This window comes from Sturnira hondurensis, unplaced genomic scaffold (genome assembly GCF_014824575.4).
Source record: "Sturnira hondurensis isolate 20B ecotype Veracruz unplaced genomic scaffold, ASM1482457v3 Scaffold0016663, whole genome shotgun sequence".
In the NCBI taxonomy this organism is placed as follows: domain Eukaryota; kingdom Metazoa; phylum Chordata; class Mammalia; order Chiroptera; family Phyllostomidae; genus Sturnira; species Sturnira hondurensis.
The window spans coordinates 11,490,198-11,511,883 of NW_028089294.1; the positions used below are offsets into that span (position 1 = coordinate 11,490,198).

Below are 21,686 nucleotides of genomic sequence, written 5' to 3' on the forward strand. Positions count from 1 at the left end.
TTAAATGATATATAAGTAGCCTGAAATCATAACTGATTAATAATACTGAGCCCGAATCATGTTAAATCATTAAATAAATGTCTGCCTGAAATAGGGTGTGGAAACGTCTAAGAATCTATAAAAGAATCTATAGGAATTTGAAGACTGTTAAGGTGTGACTAGGGATAGCTTGGCTAAGTAAAAAGATAAAAGAGAGGCACCTAATAAAATCACGGACAAGCCTCCAGCAATAAAATTTTAATAATTATTCTACTATTACTAAATTCAAAAAGGGAACTCTAAAACCAAACAGAAGAGCTATATAAATATGTGAGTATACATGTCCTGAGACACACATGCCTTTCTTTTTTGTTTTGTATTTGGCTTGTTTGTTTCAGAAGGGCTGCCAAGAACACCTTGACAAGCAACAAAACTATTACGACCCAGAAATTAGGAATTAAGACAAGACACCCTTTTGCTCCGTGTTCAGATGGCCAAGAAATGCCAGACCCTTCTATGCATCCATCTTCATCCTCACTCTCCATTGTTAACAGACAAGAAAAAAAAGATACAATTACAAACCAGTCTAGCATATTAGGCGGCACATGTAGGATAGCAAACAGCACTTTTACAGCAGTCTAAAGTTCTACTAACCCTAATTACAAAAACAAAAGATGTATTTTGCAAGAAGGGAAGGTAATTCTGCCTTTTTGAAACAATGTATTGTACTCACATCTGAAATACGCAGGCATTTACAGTATTATTTTAAATATAATGTAAGTTAGTAATCTCTCTTTAAAGAAGTCTGAAACTTTCAGAACTTCCTTAGATATTTTTGAGAATTTTCTGTTTTTAATTTTTCAGTTGGTAATAACTGTCTATAAACCAATTTTGTACTATAACTGAAAACAAGAAAAACTGCAAAAACTTTAACCCAGCTGCTAATTACCCAAGCTGTTCAAACACAAAAAGGCTATTTCAGAGAAATAGTAGATACCTGGAAAAATGAATCCTGAGGGGAAATATTAATGAATTTCAATTAACCAGAATGAATTAGTCCCAACCAAGAACATAATAGGTTTCAAATACAGATGGGCCTTTACAGTAAGAAAAATAACTAATTACTCAACTATACTGAGATAAAGGTTAAAGTAATACATAAAGGGAGGGAAAGAGAGCAAGAGAAAGAACATCAATGTGAAAGAGAAATGTCAATCCATTACCTGGTTACTTGCCACATATGCCCCGACTGGGGATCAAACCCACAACCTTTCCAGGTTCCCCCTATCCAGAAACTGAACCTGCAACCTTTGGTGTACAGCATGCCCCTCCAATCCATTGAACCACTAGGCCAGGGCAAGTAGTAGTCTATTTTAAAGAAGAAATTTGTGCACCTCAAAATGAAATTACAGACTATTGCAAAGGGGTGGCCAAATAATCATCCTTAATTGACACTCTCCAAAAACACCTTTTTCTGAAGATCTTCAAAATACAATGACTGCTTCTTAAATTTTATTTAATGATAGAAAACTTCTCATACTATTATATAACAAAATCATGAGTAAGCTCATTGAATGGTACACTAAAAGGGTGAATATCATGATACACAATTACACCTCAATAAAACATTTAACCTCACATGGGTTAAAGAAAACCCATACAGGAGGCAAGTTTGGTTGCACCAATACCAGTACACAGGCACAGACCGGCAAGTCCTTGGAACTGGAGAGCAGGACATCCAGCTTGCGAATAGGAACCTCTGTGTTATGTGTGATGAAAAAGCAATTTAAAAATGGGTGATGCTGAGAAGGGCAAGAAGACTTCTATTCAGAAGTGTGTTCTGTGCCACACTGTGGAAAAGGGACGTAAGTACAAGACCAGGCCAAAGCTCCACAGTCTACTTGGGCTGAAGACAGGGGAGACCCCTGGATTTTCTTACACGGACGCCAACAAGAACAAAGACAGAACCTGGGGAGAGGCTACACTGATGGAGTATTTGGGGAATCCAAAGAAGTACATCCCTGGAACGAAAATGACCTTCACTGGCATTAAGAAGATCTTGTAGAGAAAGAGCAGGCTTGATAGCTTATCTCAAAAAAGCTACTAAGGAGTAATAGTTAGCTGCTGCCTTATTTATTACAAATGATGGATGAATTTTGTATGTGTGCCATATCTAAACTGATTTCACACACCAGAATTCAGATTATGAAGGGCTGACAGAACCTATCTTCTGGGTAGTCCTGATTTAAAGAAGATGGGCTTGTGGTTAAATGACCATGATCCGTTTTTGGAACTTTGATAGTAATTTTGGTTAAAAGGGGGCTATCACTATTTTTCCCTTCTAAAAATATGTTTGACTTAATCCATAACGCTCAACTTTTCACAGAGATGGTGAATGCCATCTCGAAACTTGTAGATTGGTTTTATACTTAGATTTATGTTAATAGATCAACATAACCTTTATATTAATAGGTTAAATATCGAGGAAATACCTTCACTGTCTCTTAGATAGCAACACTCTTATGTTTCAAACAGTGTTCATTAGGCTGAAGCCCGCACCAGTGTGGCTCAGTTGGGTGAAATGTCTTTCCACAAAGTGAAGAGTCAGCGGTCCGATTCCTGGTTGCAGGTTTGGTCACCAGTTGAAGCACATATGAGGGGCAACTAATCAATGTTTCTCCCTCTCTTTCTCACCACCCCCACCCTTGCCCTCTGACTAAAAATAAATTAATAAACTCTTTTTTTAAAAAAAAAGCAAAGGCTAAAGATAAGCTGGCAGTGTCCACTTTATCTTTTTTTCTAACTATCCAAATTTAATTAAAATTTCCTGCATTGAAAAGGTTGCCTTTTACGTAAAGAAAGACATTTTAGTGTTTTATGTGTAAGATCAAATAAAGAATATTTAACACTTAAAAAACCTACATACAAATATGCATTAAAATGCATATTAATATAAATGACATTATTAAGTACAATATACATTTCATGTTTTTTGCTATTTTCCAGTTTTTCTACAATAAGCATGCATTACTTAACAGACACTAGATTTACAAAAAGCCTTTTTATATGATACAAAACCTTCTGCAAAGTAATAAACGTAAAAAATAAGACATGACTAAGATTTAAATGTTTACTTAAGATTATGTTTTGAAAACTAAGCAAACTATAATTACAAGGGTACCCTAGTTTTCATACACCACTACAGTTAAGAACTTCAAAGTTAACTCAGAAAATTTTGTCAATTTGAAAGACGTAACATACAAATGAGACAAAATGTTAATTTATTAAAATCAAATGTGTTCCCAAATAAATATTCTTCCTTGAATATATCAGAAGAAAGAAAAATGTTACTTTCTAAGGAGAGGCAGTCAAAAACAATTTCTACATCAAAATTACAACTAAACTAAAGAACAAACAACATTCAGAATTGCCTGAAATTGAAGTGACTGGAAGTCCTACAACCAGAGAATTAAATAAAAAGCCACATCATGACTGGTAGGAGAGGCAGAGATGTGAAACAGGCTAGTCCCACACCCACGTGTGGCAAACAGAATTTAGGAGGGAAAGCATACTACAGAGGTCCCCCCTGAAGAGTGAGGGGTCCCAGACCTGCATCAGGGCCCCATCCCAGGATTCTGGTGCCAGGAAAAGACCCCATAACTTCTGGCTGTAAAAACAAGTAGCAATTAAGGCTGAAGGAGATTAAGGCTTCTGGAATCTTAGGCAGTCTCTCTGAGCTCCAGCGCTGGGGCAACAGCTTAAAAGGTACCAGAGCCATATAGGGAGGAAACTGTCGGGCATCAGGGCAGAAGCCGAGAGAGCCAGCTTTCACCCAGACTGAAGTGCTGGCAGTCACTGTTCCTTTGATGAACATTCTGCCCCACAGAGCGAGCAGCCAGGTGCCACATCTGAGACTCCGCCAACCTGTTAGTCCAGGCTTAGTGATCCCCTGAGGCCATGCTCCACCCAACTTTGAAATGTAAGGAAGCAAAGAACACCCAAGCAGAACAGCAAGACAAAAACAGATTCCAAAAAAACTGAGGATTGTGTAACAAGCCTCTGGGATAACTTCAAGCATACTGACCTTTATATCATGTGGGTGCCAGATGGAGAAGAGAGAGAGCAAGATATTGAAACCTATTCGAAAAAATAATTCCAAAAAACTTCCCTAACCTGGTGAAGGAAATGGACATAGAAATAAAGGAAGCACAGAATCCCAAACAAAACTAACTCTGAGGCCCACACCAAGACAGAACATAATTAAAATTCTGAAGGTTAGAGACAAGGAGAGAATCTTAAAAGCAGCAAGAGAAAAGCAGTTAGTTACCTACAAGGGAGCTCCTGTAAGACTGTCAGCTGATTTCTCAAGAGAAACTTTACAGGCCAGAAGGGACTGGCAAAAAATATTCAAAGTGATAAAAGAAAGAACCTACAACCAAGATTACCCTTACCCAGCACAGGTATCATTTGGAATCAAAGGACAGATTAAGAGATTAAAAAAAGACAAAAAAAAAATCTAAAGGAGTTCATTACTACCAAACAAAAAATTTTCTTTAAGAAAAAACATCAAAAATATAAAAAATACATGGCAATTAATACATATCTATCAACAATTGCTTTAAATGTGAATGGATTAAGTAATCCAATTAAAAGACACAGTGTGGTTGAATGGATAACAAAATAAGACCCGTACATATGCTTTCCACAAAAGATTCTCTTTACATCAAAAGACACACAGGTTCAAAGTAAAACAATGGAAAAAGATTTTTCATGGAAATTTAAACAATAAAATAAACAGGGGGTAGCAACAATTATACAAGTTAAAATAGACTTTAAAACAAAGGCTGTAATAAGAGGGTAAAAAAAAAAGACTGAACAATTCCAGTTCCAGGTATTTATCCAAAGAAATCCAAACAGTAAATTGAAGCGACATATACATCCGTATGTTCACTGCATCATTATTTACAATGAGCATGATGGAGGTAATCGAAGTGTTCATTAACAGATTAATGGATAAAGAACTGGTGCATATATAAAATGAAATGTGACTCAGCCATAAAAAAATAAAATCTTGCCATCTGCAACAACATGGTTAGACCCAGAAGATACTGTGCTGAGTCAAGTTAAGTCAAAGAAAAATGCCATGTGATTTCACTTATATGCAGAATCTAAAAAACAAACAAGCCTAACACAAAGAGACTCATAGGTACAAAGAACATTTTAACAACTGCCAGACTGGGGGTTGTGGGGAAAGGAGGAAAAGGGTAAGGAATTAAGAAGTACAAATTGAGGTTAAGGGACTAAGAAGAGTCATGGGGATGTGAAGTACAGCATAGGGAATAAAGACGATAATACTGTAATGGCTATGTATGTTGTCAGATGGGTACTAGATTTACAAAGGTGATCACTGTGTAAGTCATGTAAATGCCTAAATGAAACTAATATAATATAGTACATCAACCATAATTTTAAAATAAAAATTTATTTAAAATAAACAAGTAGTGAAATTACTTTATTAAAGAAGAAAAATGGGGGAGGTGGTAACTGGCAGTGTTGAGTAATTTGCGCAGCCCTTCATTCTGCCTGCGTGAGAATATGGCCGGTGCTGCCCTGCAACTCCACCCCAGTTCACAGTTAAAACTGCAGTTTCCTGGGAAACGAGTGAAGTGGGATTATATTTTGACTGTCCTGACCCCAAACAAATCAAATAATGCTACAGACATCAGGAAAATATCAGAAAAGCTAAATGGAAAAGAATCCAGAATAGAAATTTTAACAAAATGGTCCTTCAGCAGTAATTATCATGCCTCAACTCTTTGCTGGCTACCGATAAACTGTTTTATATAATCAGGTAATCCTCTACAGCCACAAGTAACGTGCCTGTCAGTCATAAGTGTGTCTGTAATTCGGAGTGCTAAGGAGAAAAGGGGGTACTAAAACCACTGGGTTCAACAGTTCTATGAAAAGATTAAGTAGGAGATGAAATGACAAACCCAATCCAAGGATTTCATTATTTAGACTATTTTCCACTGCAGCAATTACGTCCAACTGACATAGATGAAGACAGAAAATAAAGTACATATTACAGACAGTGGTATTTCTGAAATTTCTTCTTAAGAACCACACAGCTATTTCCTATTTCCAACCGAACATTTACGCTCTATTCTTTTGACCTAATAATTTCTTCTGCCTCTTTAATTATAATTAAGAGAAGATACAAGTTAGAAAAAGAAAATAGTGGACTTCTACAAATACCATTAAAACCAATTCACATACCTATCTCCTTCCAACTTTGGTATATCTGAGCAACTAGAGGAGTCTTCCAGCCACGCCAAAGTCGGTCTCCTTGACTCAACTGCTGAGCTCGGTTCTCCCGACAGAATGAGCTGTTGGACAATTGCTGGATCATATGCATTAATTTCAAACTTTAGGTGCACCTAAATTAATGAAAAGCCTAAGTTTACAACTGATTTTTTTTCTCAATCGTTAATCAATCTGTTACTTCAAAATTAAAATGTACCTTCATAAGTTTGGAAACATCCCATATGCAGATCTTTCCTCGTTTTGTGGCAGCAGCTAGAAAATGAGGGCAGCTCCCAGAACCAAAGCAAGATATTTTGTCGGTCCCATCTGCACAAGGAAACTGTGCAGGGCTTGTCGCAAGGGTGACTGACAGCGGCACATTCTGTGTGTGCTCGCCTTTCACAAACGGGCAATTTGGGGAATGTCTCTCATGTTCAGACCTTCACACAGATTAAGGAAGGAAAAATTGAATGAACAACAAATCAGGTAAGTTTGTACATTAGAACATCAGGATCATCTTTTCTTTTTTTTTTTAAGTATTTCTTATTAAAAAGACTCAAATACCAAATCACTCAATGTTATCAGGATCACTCTACCATATTCAACTAGTACTTTATAATAGCAGCTGTTATTCACATTAATTGATTGCAAATACGGTTTCAGATCAAACTGAAAAACAAATACTGTGGTATTTGTTTATGCTGTATTAACATACTGATAAAACTGTTTGAAGCCCAGGTATTTCCTCATATTGGCTTCCTACAACATTAAATAACTACTGGGTTTCAATTTAAAATTCCCCAGGAATGCACAGTCTGGTGACAGTAGTTAATTCTGTACTGTATGTTTAAAATTTGCAAAAGATACACCTCACCACACACAAACAAGAAATTATAACTATATGATAGCTATGTTAATAAGCTTGACTGTTTACCATTTCACAGTGTGTATATATATCAAAATATCAAGCCGTATACCTTAAATACAAAGCTTTCTTTAAAATTAATTATAGATACATAGATAGAGATCAGTGGCCACAACTGCAAATGACATATAGTAAAAATTCAATGAATGCCATTCACATTACAAAAAACTTTTTAGTAAAATCTGAGAACAAAAAGGTCTATAAAGTATGGATTAAATGACTTATAAACACAGAAATACACTAATACATTCACTACAGGACTCAGACAACATCCAAACAAAACTTCTTTCCAAAAAAAACTTCAATAATATTCACAATATATATTATTTATCTCAAATAAAGGCTTGTTTATTAAAAAGAAATGTTAGTTTATTAGAAAACACTAACGTGTTTAATAAAAATAAAATATTAGGACCTCAGATGAAGACTGGTATCATGACTTGAAGATTTTTCTCAAACACTGAAAGCAGGGTCAACTTAAACACTTAAAAAGTACCTGTCCAACTTTGTGAATACTTCCTTTCTTTCTGGTTTTTTGTTTGTTTTTTTAACTTTCCCTATCTGTAATTCAAGGCATTACCTGTAATGTCAGGACGCTGCTACCAAAAATAGAACCCCTTTTTTCAAAGCCATTTTACATGTCCATGGCAAAGAGAGGGAAACTAACAAAATACTATTCCTGAGAATGCATGTATTTCTTTCTACATTGCACATACAATTTATCTATATCCATATATAAATCTAGACAATTTGCAATCTGCAGATGTCTTACAAAATGCTTTTTACAAGGCACCTCCAAGCACATATTTCAACTGGACTTCTTTCCCAGCTAAATCCTTGGGTATTTTCCCCTTCCCTTCTTTCTCTTTCTCCCTGAGTCTGGACTTTTTAACTAAAATGTTATTTACACAAATAACGCATGACTACATAAAGCTAAAGACCCACTTTGATTATAACATCCAAACCTAGTAACCTATTTTAACAGGTAACCACTATTAAGAATTTAAGTGTACTTTTAAAATATTTTATAAATTTACATACAAATATGTACATATTAAAAGTAGAGGAATTTTTTATTTTAAATAAATAGTATCCTTATATGAATCATTCTACAACCGCTTTCTTGACATAACGTATCTAAAAGATACTGATGGTGATTAATAGAGAGACAACTATCCATTCCTTTTCATTGTTGGAATGTAGTTAATTGCATGTGTATATCACGTTTTATCTGGCTATTCCCTCCTGACAGGCACTTAGAGGCTTTGAGTTTTTCAGTGCAGTGACCATCCATTTTACACTTCCTTCTGTGCAACAGCGACTGCTCCCTAGAGTAAATAAGTGGAAGTGGAACTGCCATGTAACAGGGTGTGCCCATTATATTTTTTAAAAACTTCAGTCTTCCCCCAGAGTAGCTCTATCAACTCTCATCATTAAAATATGAAGGCCCCATTTCCCCCTCCTAAGTTTCCATTCTTTTCCCCCTTACAGGTTCAAGTGAAACCAAGTTTCCGTTCCCCAGTCCCCATTAATTCTGTTCTCTCCTCTCCCCAAGTCCTCAGGGACTCCATCAACTGCTGGAGTTTGAGGAATGCTGAATCCTAGAACAAAAAGGTAGAATTCTTGATTCCCTGACCATGTCAAGAAAACATAGATTCTGAAGTGCCTACACTGAAAATTTGATTCAACTTCCCATAGAAAAATATTTATGAATAAAGTTTCATTAGACAATATCATAGTATACTTCCTCAGGTATGTGTTAAGTTACTATTTTGAAGATCAGTCTGAAAAACTAAAAACTACATATTAAATTGGTACAGCTTCTAAGAGAAAAGACTGAGCTCCAAACAGAACCCTACCCTGAACTGGAAAGTCCTCATAGTCAACCTCTCAGTCCGCAGAGAGCTGCAACTTCAATTTTTCAGACAGTCTTTCCCATTGCAACCTGGAGTCCATAGGTACACTTCAGGAGGCTTTACCAAGTTCACCCATTCACATCAACTGACTAACATGCAAAGACCCCAAACTAATTTTAGTACAAAATAGGTGATGTACCTTAAAACCAATTCCTGGCTCCAGCATTTACTATCCATATGCCCCTTTAGCAAATTTTACTTTATTTTAAAATGGGATAATAATTCCTATCTGATTGACTGTAGGTTTAAACTAGAGAATAGTCTCACTTCCCTTCAATAAAACAAAGATGATTGGAACACCTGCTTCACAGCAAAGGGCTACTGTGAGTATTAAATGATATATATAAATATATCACTTATATATAAATATATATAAGGTATTTAATATATATATTAAGGTAAAAATATATAAAGTGCTTAGGATTGTATCTGGAAAATAGATTATACAAATACAGGGTAGGGCAAAAACAGGTTTACAGTTGTAAGTATATTAAACAAAGTTTATTCCTGTATCATTACTTATTAATTATTGTATTATTTTCCATACAACCATAAACCTACTTTCTCTGTGTTCTGTATATGATATTATTATCATTATTTCTATTAATAGGGCCTCAAAGTAATTCTTTATAAAAATGAGGTTTCAATACATTACTCTCTAATATTCAACCAAGTTGTAAACTTTCATGCACAAGAATCAAAATCACATAGATTCCCTAAAATTACTCCAAAATTTAAAATGTAAATTATACAACCCTCCTCTGTGGATTCCTCATTGACAGCCTGCCTTCAATAGAGTGCTATTCAACAGTTGAATCTAATCATACTCTTTTCATTTATTTTATCACAGCCTCCTAGTTTTCAGAGTCTGATTCTATTCTTTGGCATTTCCAAGCACAGATTTTAGGAAGTGAACGACCTTGGAGCTGGAAATGAACAACCTTGGAGACCTGGCCTGCCAAGTGATGTGACAGCACACTGTACTACTTCATCCTCTTGGGACGAAGACAAAAACATTGATGGCAGAAAAGCATGAATATTATTACATCTAAATCAGATAAATAAAATTTTAAAGCATGTTTATAGGATTAACTTAGCCTGTTACGTCCAGAAAAATCAAGACTCACCAAGGTTCATCAGTAGGTTCCCAACAAACGAGACACACACTGCAAGTAAAACACATGGCTCTGTCATCTCCAGATGAAGCAGGCTGCAAATTTACCAAGAAGACAGACAAGGTTAATCAATATTAAAACAGCTTTGTCATAAAAGCTCTTCTAAAAAAGTTAATAAATGTAGGTAAAATTCTATCCCGCAAAAGCATTACTAGATTCAAACAATACACCGAGTCCCCGAAATGTTTACAAACTTTCCTCTTTATCTGAATAATTGTTTCATCAGAAAATGACCACTAAATCAAACATGGAAGCACATACATACTCAACCTCTGATTTAGCATCTTCTGTTTATACTAAAGTATTTGAAATAAAGTTAACTATACAAAGGAAACAGTTTAACAGGTTTATTATTACAAACTGAATCCTACACAACCACACAAGAAAGGGCCAGTAAAAAGAAATGTCAACTAGTGAACCTAATTCATATAAGATTCTTCAAGACACATGGACCAACATGCTACATATATATAAAACAATATGACCAAACCTGAACAGAAACATACCTCTAAAAACCAGTATTATTATTTTTGATCCCCTACTCTAATTAGCACTTACTATGTCTCCAGGTATAAACTTCTTATTATTCATTTTAGAAGATAAAAAATAATCAGCCCCTAGCATACATACAAGATTCGAGACAACTTATCATGCAATCTCTTTTCAAAGATGCAAGACAGTGAATAATAATACAACAGGATGAAAATATCAAGTCATCACTTCACAAAGACTGTTTAGGAAATGACACCAAAAAGAAGATGAATTGTTAGAAAACATGGTACATGTTTAATTCTTAATTGAAGAAAATAATTCCAGTAACGCTAGTACTAGCCAGCCTTCAAGCAACTCTAATTGAAAAATCTGAAAATCTTTGAATACTCAAATATCTAAAATATTTTGATTTAATTTTAGTTAACATATTCAGAAATACTTCAAGACAACTAAGGAATAATCACTCTTTAGATTCTTCATAACAGTAACATCACTGTATTTCAAAGTTTTGAGTTTTAAAATTAAATAAGCAAGCTTATTTAAAACTGACTCATAAGTATTAGATAGATAATTTTATCAAGGGTAAAACAGTGGTAAGCCAGTCTACTATACCCAGTTGAAGTTTCTTTTACTTAGTAATTATGCCTATGTGAAAATTTTTTTCTTAACTTTCCCCTACTTAGTTTGGTGAAAGTCTCCGTAACATCCCATTCTCCAGTCTTCTGTCCCACTAATCCTTACATTGTAGACCCGCCCCTTTTCCTACAACTATGACTCTTTTCTCTGACTTTCCTCTAATCAGTTCTTTAATACATTATGTATTCAGGTTGTATTTTACTACTCCCAATGTTGCAACTATAGTTATCTATATATAGATAACTTGCATCTCAAATGAAATTAGAATTTTAGGAGTAACTATAATATGCTGCTTTTATTGAATTGCCCCTAAATAGCTATTACTATGTTATGAGTGAAGAAATCAAAAATTGAAAATAAACATATATCCAAAGAGAAGACTTTTTAAAAAGCATACCTGAAGAATACTGCTTATTTCTATAAAAAATATATAATTCTGAGTTGTGAAGCATTACCGCAGTTGTTAGCTACCTTTAACAATTTCCTTCCTTTTTATACACAATACATGACACAGAAAACAGTATTATGGTAAAAAATATAAGAACAAAAAAACACTTGGATAAGGTATACACACAAGCACAGAAACAGGGTATGTAAAATACGTTTTTGAAAAAGGTTTGGGGTTTTTTGGTGAATACAATGGTGGTGTTTTGATAATCTTTTTTACCTGATGATAAAATCCAGCTTGAGCCATGGGATCCGGTTGTGCCCATCGATAACCTACATGAGGCCATGATGTAAATGTCTCCCGTCTATTAGCTTCACTATACATTAATGATCTAAAAGTAAACATACTTTATGTAATCAAAGTTAAGCATCAAACGACAGTGACACTCCTATTCACACCAAAGAAAATATTCCACTACATTATCACCAAAAACTGGAAATGGTCTAATGACCATGGACAAATTTCTATTTTAAACTAAAACTGATCACTTTAAGAAATTTCTCTTAAACAGAGTAGGGAAAAAGAAATCTGACTGGCGTCCACAAATGATCAACAATTCCAGGGGCTCATTCAATTAACTGATGTAACATAATTACAAACAGAGAACACAAAGTCTAGAAGTGTAGAGGCAGAGAGCCGCATACTTTCACCACGCACTGAGTTTTGTATTGTAAGGGGATAAAACCACAACCAAACAGTGGTTTTATATCCCAACCACATCGAGAAAGTGTTTGCTAATTTTATATGTTTAAGTAGAAGGCAGTTTTTTGTTCTTTCTCCAGAGAAATCCTTCTCCAGGAAAAGTTGTACACTCTATGAAATCATCAAAAAAGTAAATCTTCATTATATTTTCACAGTAAAATGTATGAGCTCACTGAGTGTGAACCTGTAACACAGAGCACTGGAGTATTTTTTTAAAGACCAAACCAAAATTTTTAAAAAGTCCAAACGGCTTCAAGCCAGAAAAAACTAGTAAGCAAAATTTATTCTTCCTAACTCAAATGTGTAATTACTAACAGAAAAGGGGGAAAAAGAGAAAGTGGTAAAGGTCATCACAACGAGACCAGAAAAATATTTTTCTTTAAATTCTTCCTTCAACTGGTACATGATTTCCTACGACACTGCTAGTGATCTTAGGTCTAACTCAGAGTCGTTTTCTGGTTTGAAGAAACAACGCCGTTGGGTTAGAAGAGCCTTACCCCTGACAGGTGGAGACGACTTCAGACCTGTGTCAGCCTTAGAAAACCACCCCCTTAGTTCTACAACCAGACACAACTGCAGTACCACCCAACTGAACCTAATTCAAACTTCCAACAGACCTAAGTCCATTAAGGTCCTCATAAGGTTCTTAGATTCATTTTAATGAAACAAATACAACAGACAAAATAAAAATTAGTATTTAGAGACATCTTAACACCTCTAGAAACACTGAATCTCCTATCCAATCAATGCATTTCCTAAAATAAAGTATTACACTGATTTCTTTAGAATCCCTGCTACTGTCTGCAATAAAAATAGCTGAAGGGCTGTTTTATAATCTCAAGATAAGAATAGCTCTCAGACAAGAAACATTTATTCTAAGTACACATTTCTCCCTCTCTAGACATATTCCAAAGAATATTTTAAGGAAAGCCACAAGCACATACCACCTGATAGTTATTCAGATTAAAAATGAGTTTCTCCACTTTACCCAAAAGAGAAATAGTAATATTACTATATAATATAAAAATTCGCTGCAAATTTTAATAAAACTCATACCAGTTATTTATATAATAAAACCACTTCTAAAAAGGCAACTGACTGCCCTGGCTGGTGTGGCCCAGTGGACTGAGTTCCCAGTCAGGGGCACATGCCTGGGCTACAGGCTGGGTCCCCAGTGGGGGTGTGCGAGAGGCAACCACACAATGATGTTTCTCTCGCTCTTTTTCTCTCTCCCTTCCTCTCTCTCTAAAAATAAGTAAATAAAATCTTTAAGAAAAAAGAACACTAATTAAGCAGAGTCTCAGTTTACCAAGAGATAAACCAATAAACACTGCAAACTTAAATAAGAGCCATACATAAGATGATAAAATTTTTTTAAAAGTTAATTTACTCACTAGTGCCTTTGCTAACATCAGCATGTACCATTTATAAATGTACTCTAAAAAAGCATAGGAAGTTTCAATTCACATCAATGAAAATGTGAAAACAAAATGTTAATGTGAAGACAAATGTGAAAAAACTTTTCAACTCAGTATTTCAGTACAGCAGTTTTAAATTTCACTGCTTTTGGTAAGAATCTGATAAATGTTATTTCAAATGACAAATCATTTAAGATTTTAAATGACTGTACTACTGGTCTTTTAATTAGTTTTACTCAAAGCAGAACCTCAATAAATCTCTATTAAAAAACATGATGATTGAGGTATGATTTTTATAATATGTTTTAAATCCAGGGCAGGCAGCATAAAAATCTTAATTCAAAATTGTCCTCATTAATTTTTTTAACCCTTTTCACATTTTTAAGTAGAAAATAATTTGTGGTTCTTATACTTAGATTCTAGCATGGTTTTTTAATTTATCCAAATTTATCTCAAAGGTCACAAAATTTCTCCCTGGCTGGTAGCTCAGTTGGTTAGGATGCTGTCCTGATACACCAAAGTTGAGGGTTAGATCCCTGCTCAGGGCACATACAAGAATCAACCAAAGAGGGGAGGAAATTTCAGGGGAAAAAGGGAGGGGTTTACAGGAACATGTATAAATTAGGACACATGGACAAAAACTAGAGAGGGGTAAAAATGGGAGGGAGGTGGGAAGGGATGGGGCGGTAGGCTGAGGATGGGAATAAAAGACAGAAAACTACTTGAACAACAATTAAAATAAGAATTAAAAAATTAAATAAAAAGAATCAAAGAATACATAAAAGGGTAGAACAATAAATCAGTGTTTCGCTCTCTCTATTGCTCTCTCTCTCAAATCAATTTTTAAAAATTATAAAACATCACAAAATTTCAATGAGAAAAATAATTTTTATATAGTGAATGACTATAATATTTTTAAGTTGACTATTTACTAGGCAAGTAAGAAGCTAAAATTTTCAAAATAGTTTTATGATCCTTTTAAAATACATTCTAAGCACCAAAACAAGAAACAATTCAAGTGGCAGTTTACTTCGCTTCAGTATTTTAATAGAACTGACAGCCTGAATGGTTTTCATCAACCGACGTTCTGAAAAAAAATTTTTTAATCATCAAATTTATAGTTGTTCTTAGTTAAGTGAAAAACTCATCCATTCAAACGCAGTGTCCTATTCCTTTACAAGCAAGGAAGCGGTACCTGTCCACGGAACGGCCTGGCCCCACTCCGAGTTCGGGACGTGCACTAGGTAAGAGGTAAGACAACCTGTCCATCACTGAGGACGCCACAGGTAAGGCAGCAACATTTTGATTTATTTTCTTGAGTTCATTCACAATGGCACTGGCAATGGACTTTAACACATGATGAGGAAGATGAAATGTGACTGTGGCCCACTGAAAGAAAATGAAGAGTATAAGCGAAGGAAAATGTACTCAACGGTTTTAAGCAAAACCACAATATATACATTATAAAATAAAGAACTACTTAACAGTCTCAAGTCAGTTTACTCCATTAATTCATCACTTAAAGCAGAAACTTGCAAGCAATTATGTAAACAATGAAATCACAACTCATCACCCTGAAGAAGACAGTTTAGAACCAGAGGGTGGCACATCTTCTCACATATCCATCCGCAACCAAGGAAAACTAAAATTACCTGCAATTTTTCATGTTCCTCCAGCACATATGCTAAACACAAAAAAGGCACTCAAATATTTCCATTCATGATAATACAGCTATACAACTTATCACTTCTGAGGTAGATGAGAAATTACTCTGCTTTAGCACATTTGTATGTATGTATTGCTGTGGTCGACAAAATTCATCAAAAGTACTAACTAAAGGCACAGGTCTTGTGGTCACAGAGACTTGGATTCCAAGCCCATCTTCACCATCAACTATGGTGCCCACGTCAAATTAACTTCAGTTTCCTGCTTGTGAGAATGAAACTGGGAAAACAAATACCTATTCACAAAATGTTCTTATGAGAGCTTACATGAGGAATGGTACAGTGTTTAACAGAGTAGGCATTTGATCAATGTTAATTAACCACAATTATGTAACATTAAAGTAACTACCTAAAAAGTTAGACTGTAAAATGATTAAGTATTATTCTCCTACAAATCTAAAAAAAATCTAAAAAATAATCATCTTCATATTCTATCTCTGTCTAGTACACTCTAGATAGTCTACTTAAATTACTACTTCTCTACAATATGGAACCAGAAAAACTTATGTCCAGAAATATGCCTTGAATTGCTAAACAAAACGATAACAAAAAACAGAGAATGAAAGCCGCCTACTTTGTTTCTAGACTTGACCTGTTCATATGCCCAGAGCTTCCTGTCTCAAAGGCAGTCTGAATCCCCTGAGAAAGAATCCTACATTGACGCCTCAACTGTACCCTATAAATCACATTCCCAGCCTTCATCAAAGGCATCTGTGGGTGCCACTACAGTCACTGTGCACTGGGGAATAGAAAACACTGTGATCTTTAAGGCACTGCAAGGCAGCAGCACTGAACTTCACAACAGTCACGTGGTGAAACATGCAAAACACTGTGATCTTCCAGGCAGAACAAGACAGCATCATTGAACTGACCTCAAACATCACAGTGGTCCACTGGTGAAAGTGGGGCCTTATGACCTGTCAAGTGATTGACAGAACTTTGGCCCACAGCTGTCTCAGTGAGCTGTGTGCCCCAAAACTGTCTTGGAGTTTCTCCAGTTCCCAAATGCATAATTAGAAGGGATATAAAATAGGCAACTAGAAAAATTCCTACACTGTTTATCTCTCACCTTCTCTGAGAATTATTAAGCAAGAAAATCCAAGTGGAAGCCCCTAGAACTTTCATTCCCTAAAGCCACCACAAGAGATCTGAAAGACACAAGGGTAATCAAACTATCTCACTTCCATTCAACTGGCCTGTTTGGCCTATGCAGAGAGTAAATGGATCTTTTTGTGTGTGTGTGTGTGTGTTTGTTTTTCTTTACTGATTTTGGAGAGAGGGAAAAGGAGGGAGGGAGGGAGGAAGAGAGGGAGAGGAACATCAATTGGTTACCTCATGTATGTGCCCTAACTGGATATCAAACCAGTGACCTCTCGGTTTTCGGGATGATGCCCAACCCACTGAGCTAAACCAGCCAGGGCGAAAGAAAATAAATGGTTCTCAAAGAACGAATGTGCATTGTAAACTATAAGATGATGACTTGAACTGCAGCTACTGTTCCAGATGGGGTATCATTATACAAGCAGATCAAAATCCCTTGTTTTCTGGTAGGTAATTACATTTCTGTCAAATACTTTTTTCCCTCTACTAATTTTAAAGGACCATCCAAACATAGCTGCCATAACAATAAATCTTGGTAGTCTTACCCTAGGACTAAATCTCACACTCTTTACCATAATCTAGTCCACAGAAATCCTGATCCACCTAACATCCTGCAGATCACCACGGTGGTCTACCACATTGATAACATCACCCTAATTGGTCCAGATAAGGGGAAAGTAGCAAGAAATTTAAAAGCCTTAGTAAGACACATGCAAGCCAGAGAGAATCAATTATCCCCAGAAAAGCTCAGAATCCTGCAACCTCTTTCTGCAGGTCCAATGGCCGAGACTTGTCAGGATATTTCCACCAAGGTGCAAGACAAGCTGCTACAACTTGTACAAGCAAATACTGAAAAAGAGGCTCAGTGCTTCGTGGGCCTAACTGGATGTTGGAGCCAATATTCATCATACTTGAGTGTGCTGCCCTAACTTAACTATCCAATTATACATAAGGTGCAGAACCAGAAGCTCTGCTGGAGGTCCAGGCTGAACCGTGAAGCTCTACCACTCACAGTTTTTGAACATATTCAATGACACCAGAAGTGCCTGCAGCAAGTAAAGATGCTCTAAGGCAAAGGTCCGCAACCTTTTGGGGGGGGGAGACAAAAGACAAAGCTCAGGTGCAGGGGAGGGGTGGGGGGGTTGGAAGGTGGGGCTCAGGTGACCGTCACTTGCTCCCCACCATGTACCTCCTACTGGATTGGGGGAACAGGGAGACAGGAGGCATAGCTTCCCTTGGGAGCTGGGGACTCCTACTCTAAGGAGTCCCCAGCAATCTGAACGGGGTCAATCACACGGCAGAAGAGTAGGGAAGAACCATGCCCTCTCCTGTAAACAACTGCTCTCCTTTCAAGAAACAGTTCCTGACTTCTTAGCAGTCCCTAACAGAAATTAATACCCATTCACCCGACAAATGTCTATGCAATCAGTGCTATCCACCACGAAGAAGGCATTATCTGACACACTAAAACTATAAGATGAAGCACAAGATAACAAGTATCCTTCAAGTGGTTTATAAGAGTTCAGTCCTAAGAAAACCCAAAAGGCAAGTTTTGGACAAGCTGAATACGTGGGCAACTCAGACTTTCCCAATAGCTACTCTTGTCATAATGCCTCCTCCCCATCCCACAATGAACTCCTTATGATGGAAGGAAACTGAGGAAGAAAACCCTGAGCTCTGATTTACAGACGGTTCTGCATGTTGCACTGATGGCCACCCCAAAGTGGATGGATGGCAGCAGCATCACAGCCCCAACCAGGCCAGTGGCAAAGGTAACCTTCTCAATGGGCAGAACTTCAACCAGTACATTTAGCTGTTCTTGTTCTCTGGATTGAGAGTTAATCAGAAATAAAGATCCTCAGTGACTAAGGAACAATAAATAATCTTTTGACTGGATGGTCAGGCAGTTGGAAAGATGAGGATTGGAAGGCTGTTAACAAGTGAAAGGCAAAGGTCTTTCCTTTCACTTGTTAACAGCTTTCCAGCCTTCAGTGGAAAGAAGGTTCCACCAGGGCACAACAATAGTTCCAAAGAGTTACATGTTGACACTGCTACCCAGTAGGAGGCAAAAAAAATAAGGTTATTCTTCTGGTTGGTATGATTAAAACTGACAAACAAGGGAAATTAGATTGATGCTAAATAACAGGTGCAATGAGAACTTAATGAGAACCCAGGAGATTCTCTCGGATGCCTCTGAGCCCTTTTATGCCCAACAGTAGAAGTGAGTGCATGATTACAACTTAAACACAGCACCAGTGAAGACCTGAATCCTGCAAGAGTGAAGCCCTGGGTCACTTCACCATGAAAAGACACCTGACCAGCTGAGATGCTGACTCAAGACAAATGGAATACGTAATAGGTAGCATAATAAGGAGGTTATAAGTGTCACATATATCCTCTTCATTGTAAAACTGAGGGACAGAGCAGCTACATATCTTTCCTTCCCTTATTACACAAGCAATGGATGGATGGATGGATGGGTATTGAGACAGATACACAGACATATCTAGACTTATTTTTTTAATGTAAGAATTCTTAGTTATACTTAATTTAGTCTCTAGGTAGCAGAGTTCTATTATCTGAACAGTTGAGACTGTAACTAACTCTTAGGAGTAGTTAGTTTTTTCTAGGGATGAATAAAATACCTGTTGAAAGTTTGTTTCTCTCCTTTCTAGCAACGGGGAGACAGATTCTTCATTTGAAAAAAGAAACAGTGCCTCTCTTTAAGTAAAAAGCATAGTATTTTTGTAGCATGAAAGTTCAAAAACATATTTATAATGTGTATGGAGATGCTGAGAAGGCAAAGGGGTGGACTGTGCCCATTATTAAGCTGTCCCTTAGCTCCAAACCTACCCATTAATTCTCTGCTCTGTTATGTTGGGGTTGGGACTCTACAAACTACATTTCTTCTCTGCCAACCAGTTTCCCGGCTGGTGGGTTCTGACAAATGGAACACAGGATGGAAATTGGAAAGCATGATAACGGGAGAAAACCTTGCTCTTTGCTATCACTAGTCATTGCCGTCAATGTCGTTTCAACAAGAGACCTGGTAGCAGCAGCTAACTCTTTCAGCATATTTTTGTTTTGTTTTCTTAGAATTCCCAGGACTAGTCTCATAATGCTCCCTCGGAGGTACAACACCAGCTAACTAGCACCTCTCTTCAGAGATATGAGGCTCAGTTCCACAAGCTCTAAGCTCCACATGTACCTACCAGAGCCATGGGACCCCTTCTCTACGTTTGTAGGGTCTGACCTAAGCTCTTGCTCCTCCAGACCTAGGGAAGAGCTGCTTCCTGTAACTACCGTCTCCTCAATGTCTTTTTCAGTTTTTTGGTTCTCAACACCTGTTAAATCAATCCCTTACAATAAACTCTGTTAGAACACATAGTATGGCTTCTTTTTTACTAAATAAAATGTCCTTTCAATGGAATAAGGGCTAATAAAATCATTGTAATCTATAGAATAAAATCCAATATAAGCACCCGAAAAATGCAGATAATCTATGAGAATTTATATAAAAGGATATTAAAGATAAATTCTTAAGTGAAAGAAAACCTCACAAAGTATATATGCCACAGTCAGAATGTTTGTTTCTTCTCCCTCACCCCCAAAATTCATCTATTAAAATCCTAACCCCCAAAGACAATGGTATTAGTAGGCAGGGCCTTTGGGAGGGTAGAAACTTAAACCATGAGGGTAGAAAACCTCATGAATGGAGTTAGCATCTTTACAAAAGAAGCTCCAGAGAGACCCCTTGACCTGTCCACCACGTTAAGACACAGTGAGAAAGCACCAGCTATGAATAAGGAAGAAGGACTTCACCAGAAGGCAACCATGCTGAATTCTTCATCTTGGACTTCCCTGCCTCCACAACTGAGAGCAATATATTCCTGTTGTCTACAAGCTACCCAGTCAGTGTACTCTGTTCCAGCAGCCCAAACAGACTACGACAGTGCATCACTTTATCTTTGTATAATTACAACTGAACTTGAGAAAAAATTATAAGTGCAGAATTTATTTTTAGGAAAATGGCTTCTACCTTCTATGTTATAGTCTTCAGTATAGAAACTCTGTATGTATTACAATTATAATTTAGCAAAGATATTAAAAGAAAAACACAAAAGAAACTAATAAAATATATCCATGGGTTTAATTCAAAGCACCATCTCCCAAACATCATGAAAAAATTTGTTTTTTTAATTTCAAAGAAAGTCCAAAGTGCCGCATTTCCTAAAAGATGCTCCATTTCTCATCGGAGCAGAGCCCAAGCCCCTCGACCAGTGTGCGGTCACGCAGCACAGGGGCCTGTGGGGCAATGGTTCCGACAAAGCAGTTTCGGCTTTGAATGACTTACAAGCACATTTTTTAAAAAGAGAGAAAAATCTAGAATTGAGATATTTCCAAGGCGGGTGGGGGCAAAGGAGGACAAAAGTGAAAGTATAATAAAAACAAAGAAAGTGAAAGTATAGAAGTGTTTTTTTCCTATTATAAACCCAAACAAGGTAATTTTTTTAATTTTCTTACCTTAGCAACTTTGTGGTTTGCTGCAGTCTCATGAGATGTATTTTTTAAACCGTCTTTAAGCTGTGTGATGAACAAATCATAGCCCTCTGTACTAGAAATATCTACCTTTTCTAAACATGCTGATAAGAGCTGTTGTGCCTAAACAAAAAAGATGACCACAGAAAATTAAACAACAAAAAATGTTAAACGCAGATTCTCATTCAAATATTTTCATTTGTAATGATTTTTGACAGGTACTATACTAAAGCTTGCTTACTTTTACTTTTCTTAACATACTTAATCAAATAATGATCCTAAGGGCTACTACAAAATTAAATGACATAAAGCAGTGGATTTAGTGTAT

At 36.4% G+C, this 21,686-nt stretch overlaps 2 protein-coding genes across 12 annotated transcripts in view; one reads left to right on the plus strand and one right to left on the minus strand.

Moving 5' to 3' along the window:
• Window positions 1-21,686, minus strand: part of BIRC6 (baculoviral IAP repeat containing 6) — a 201,689-nt gene that overhangs the window by 151,640 nt on the left and 28,363 nt on the right. For all 11 annotated transcript variants that reach the window (XR_005069536.1, XM_037066615.1, XM_037066618.1 and 8 more), the window contains exons 3-8: window positions 21,344-21,481; window positions 15,190-15,383; window positions 12,094-12,205; window positions 10,251-10,333; window positions 6,500-6,722; window positions 6,256-6,416 (exon numbers count right to left, since the gene is read on the minus strand). Coding sequence is in view for 10 of the 11 variants with exons in the window: in XM_037066615.1 (XP_036922510.1) it covers window positions 6,256-6,416; window positions 6,500-6,722; window positions 10,251-10,333; window positions 12,094-12,205; window positions 15,190-15,383; window positions 21,344-21,481 (911 nt within the window). In the remaining variant the exon portion in view is untranslated. The remainder of the gene's footprint in view (window positions 1-6,255; window positions 6,417-6,499; window positions 6,723-10,250; window positions 10,334-12,093; window positions 12,206-15,189; window positions 15,384-21,343; window positions 21,482-21,686) is intronic.
• Window positions 1,772-2,046, plus strand: LOC119001286 (cytochrome c-like). The gene has a single exon (XM_037066621.1). The coding sequence runs from the start codon at window positions 1,772-1,774 to the stop codon at window positions 2,042-2,044; it is 273 nt and encodes a 90-aa protein (XP_036922516.1). The 3' UTR covers window positions 2,045-2,046.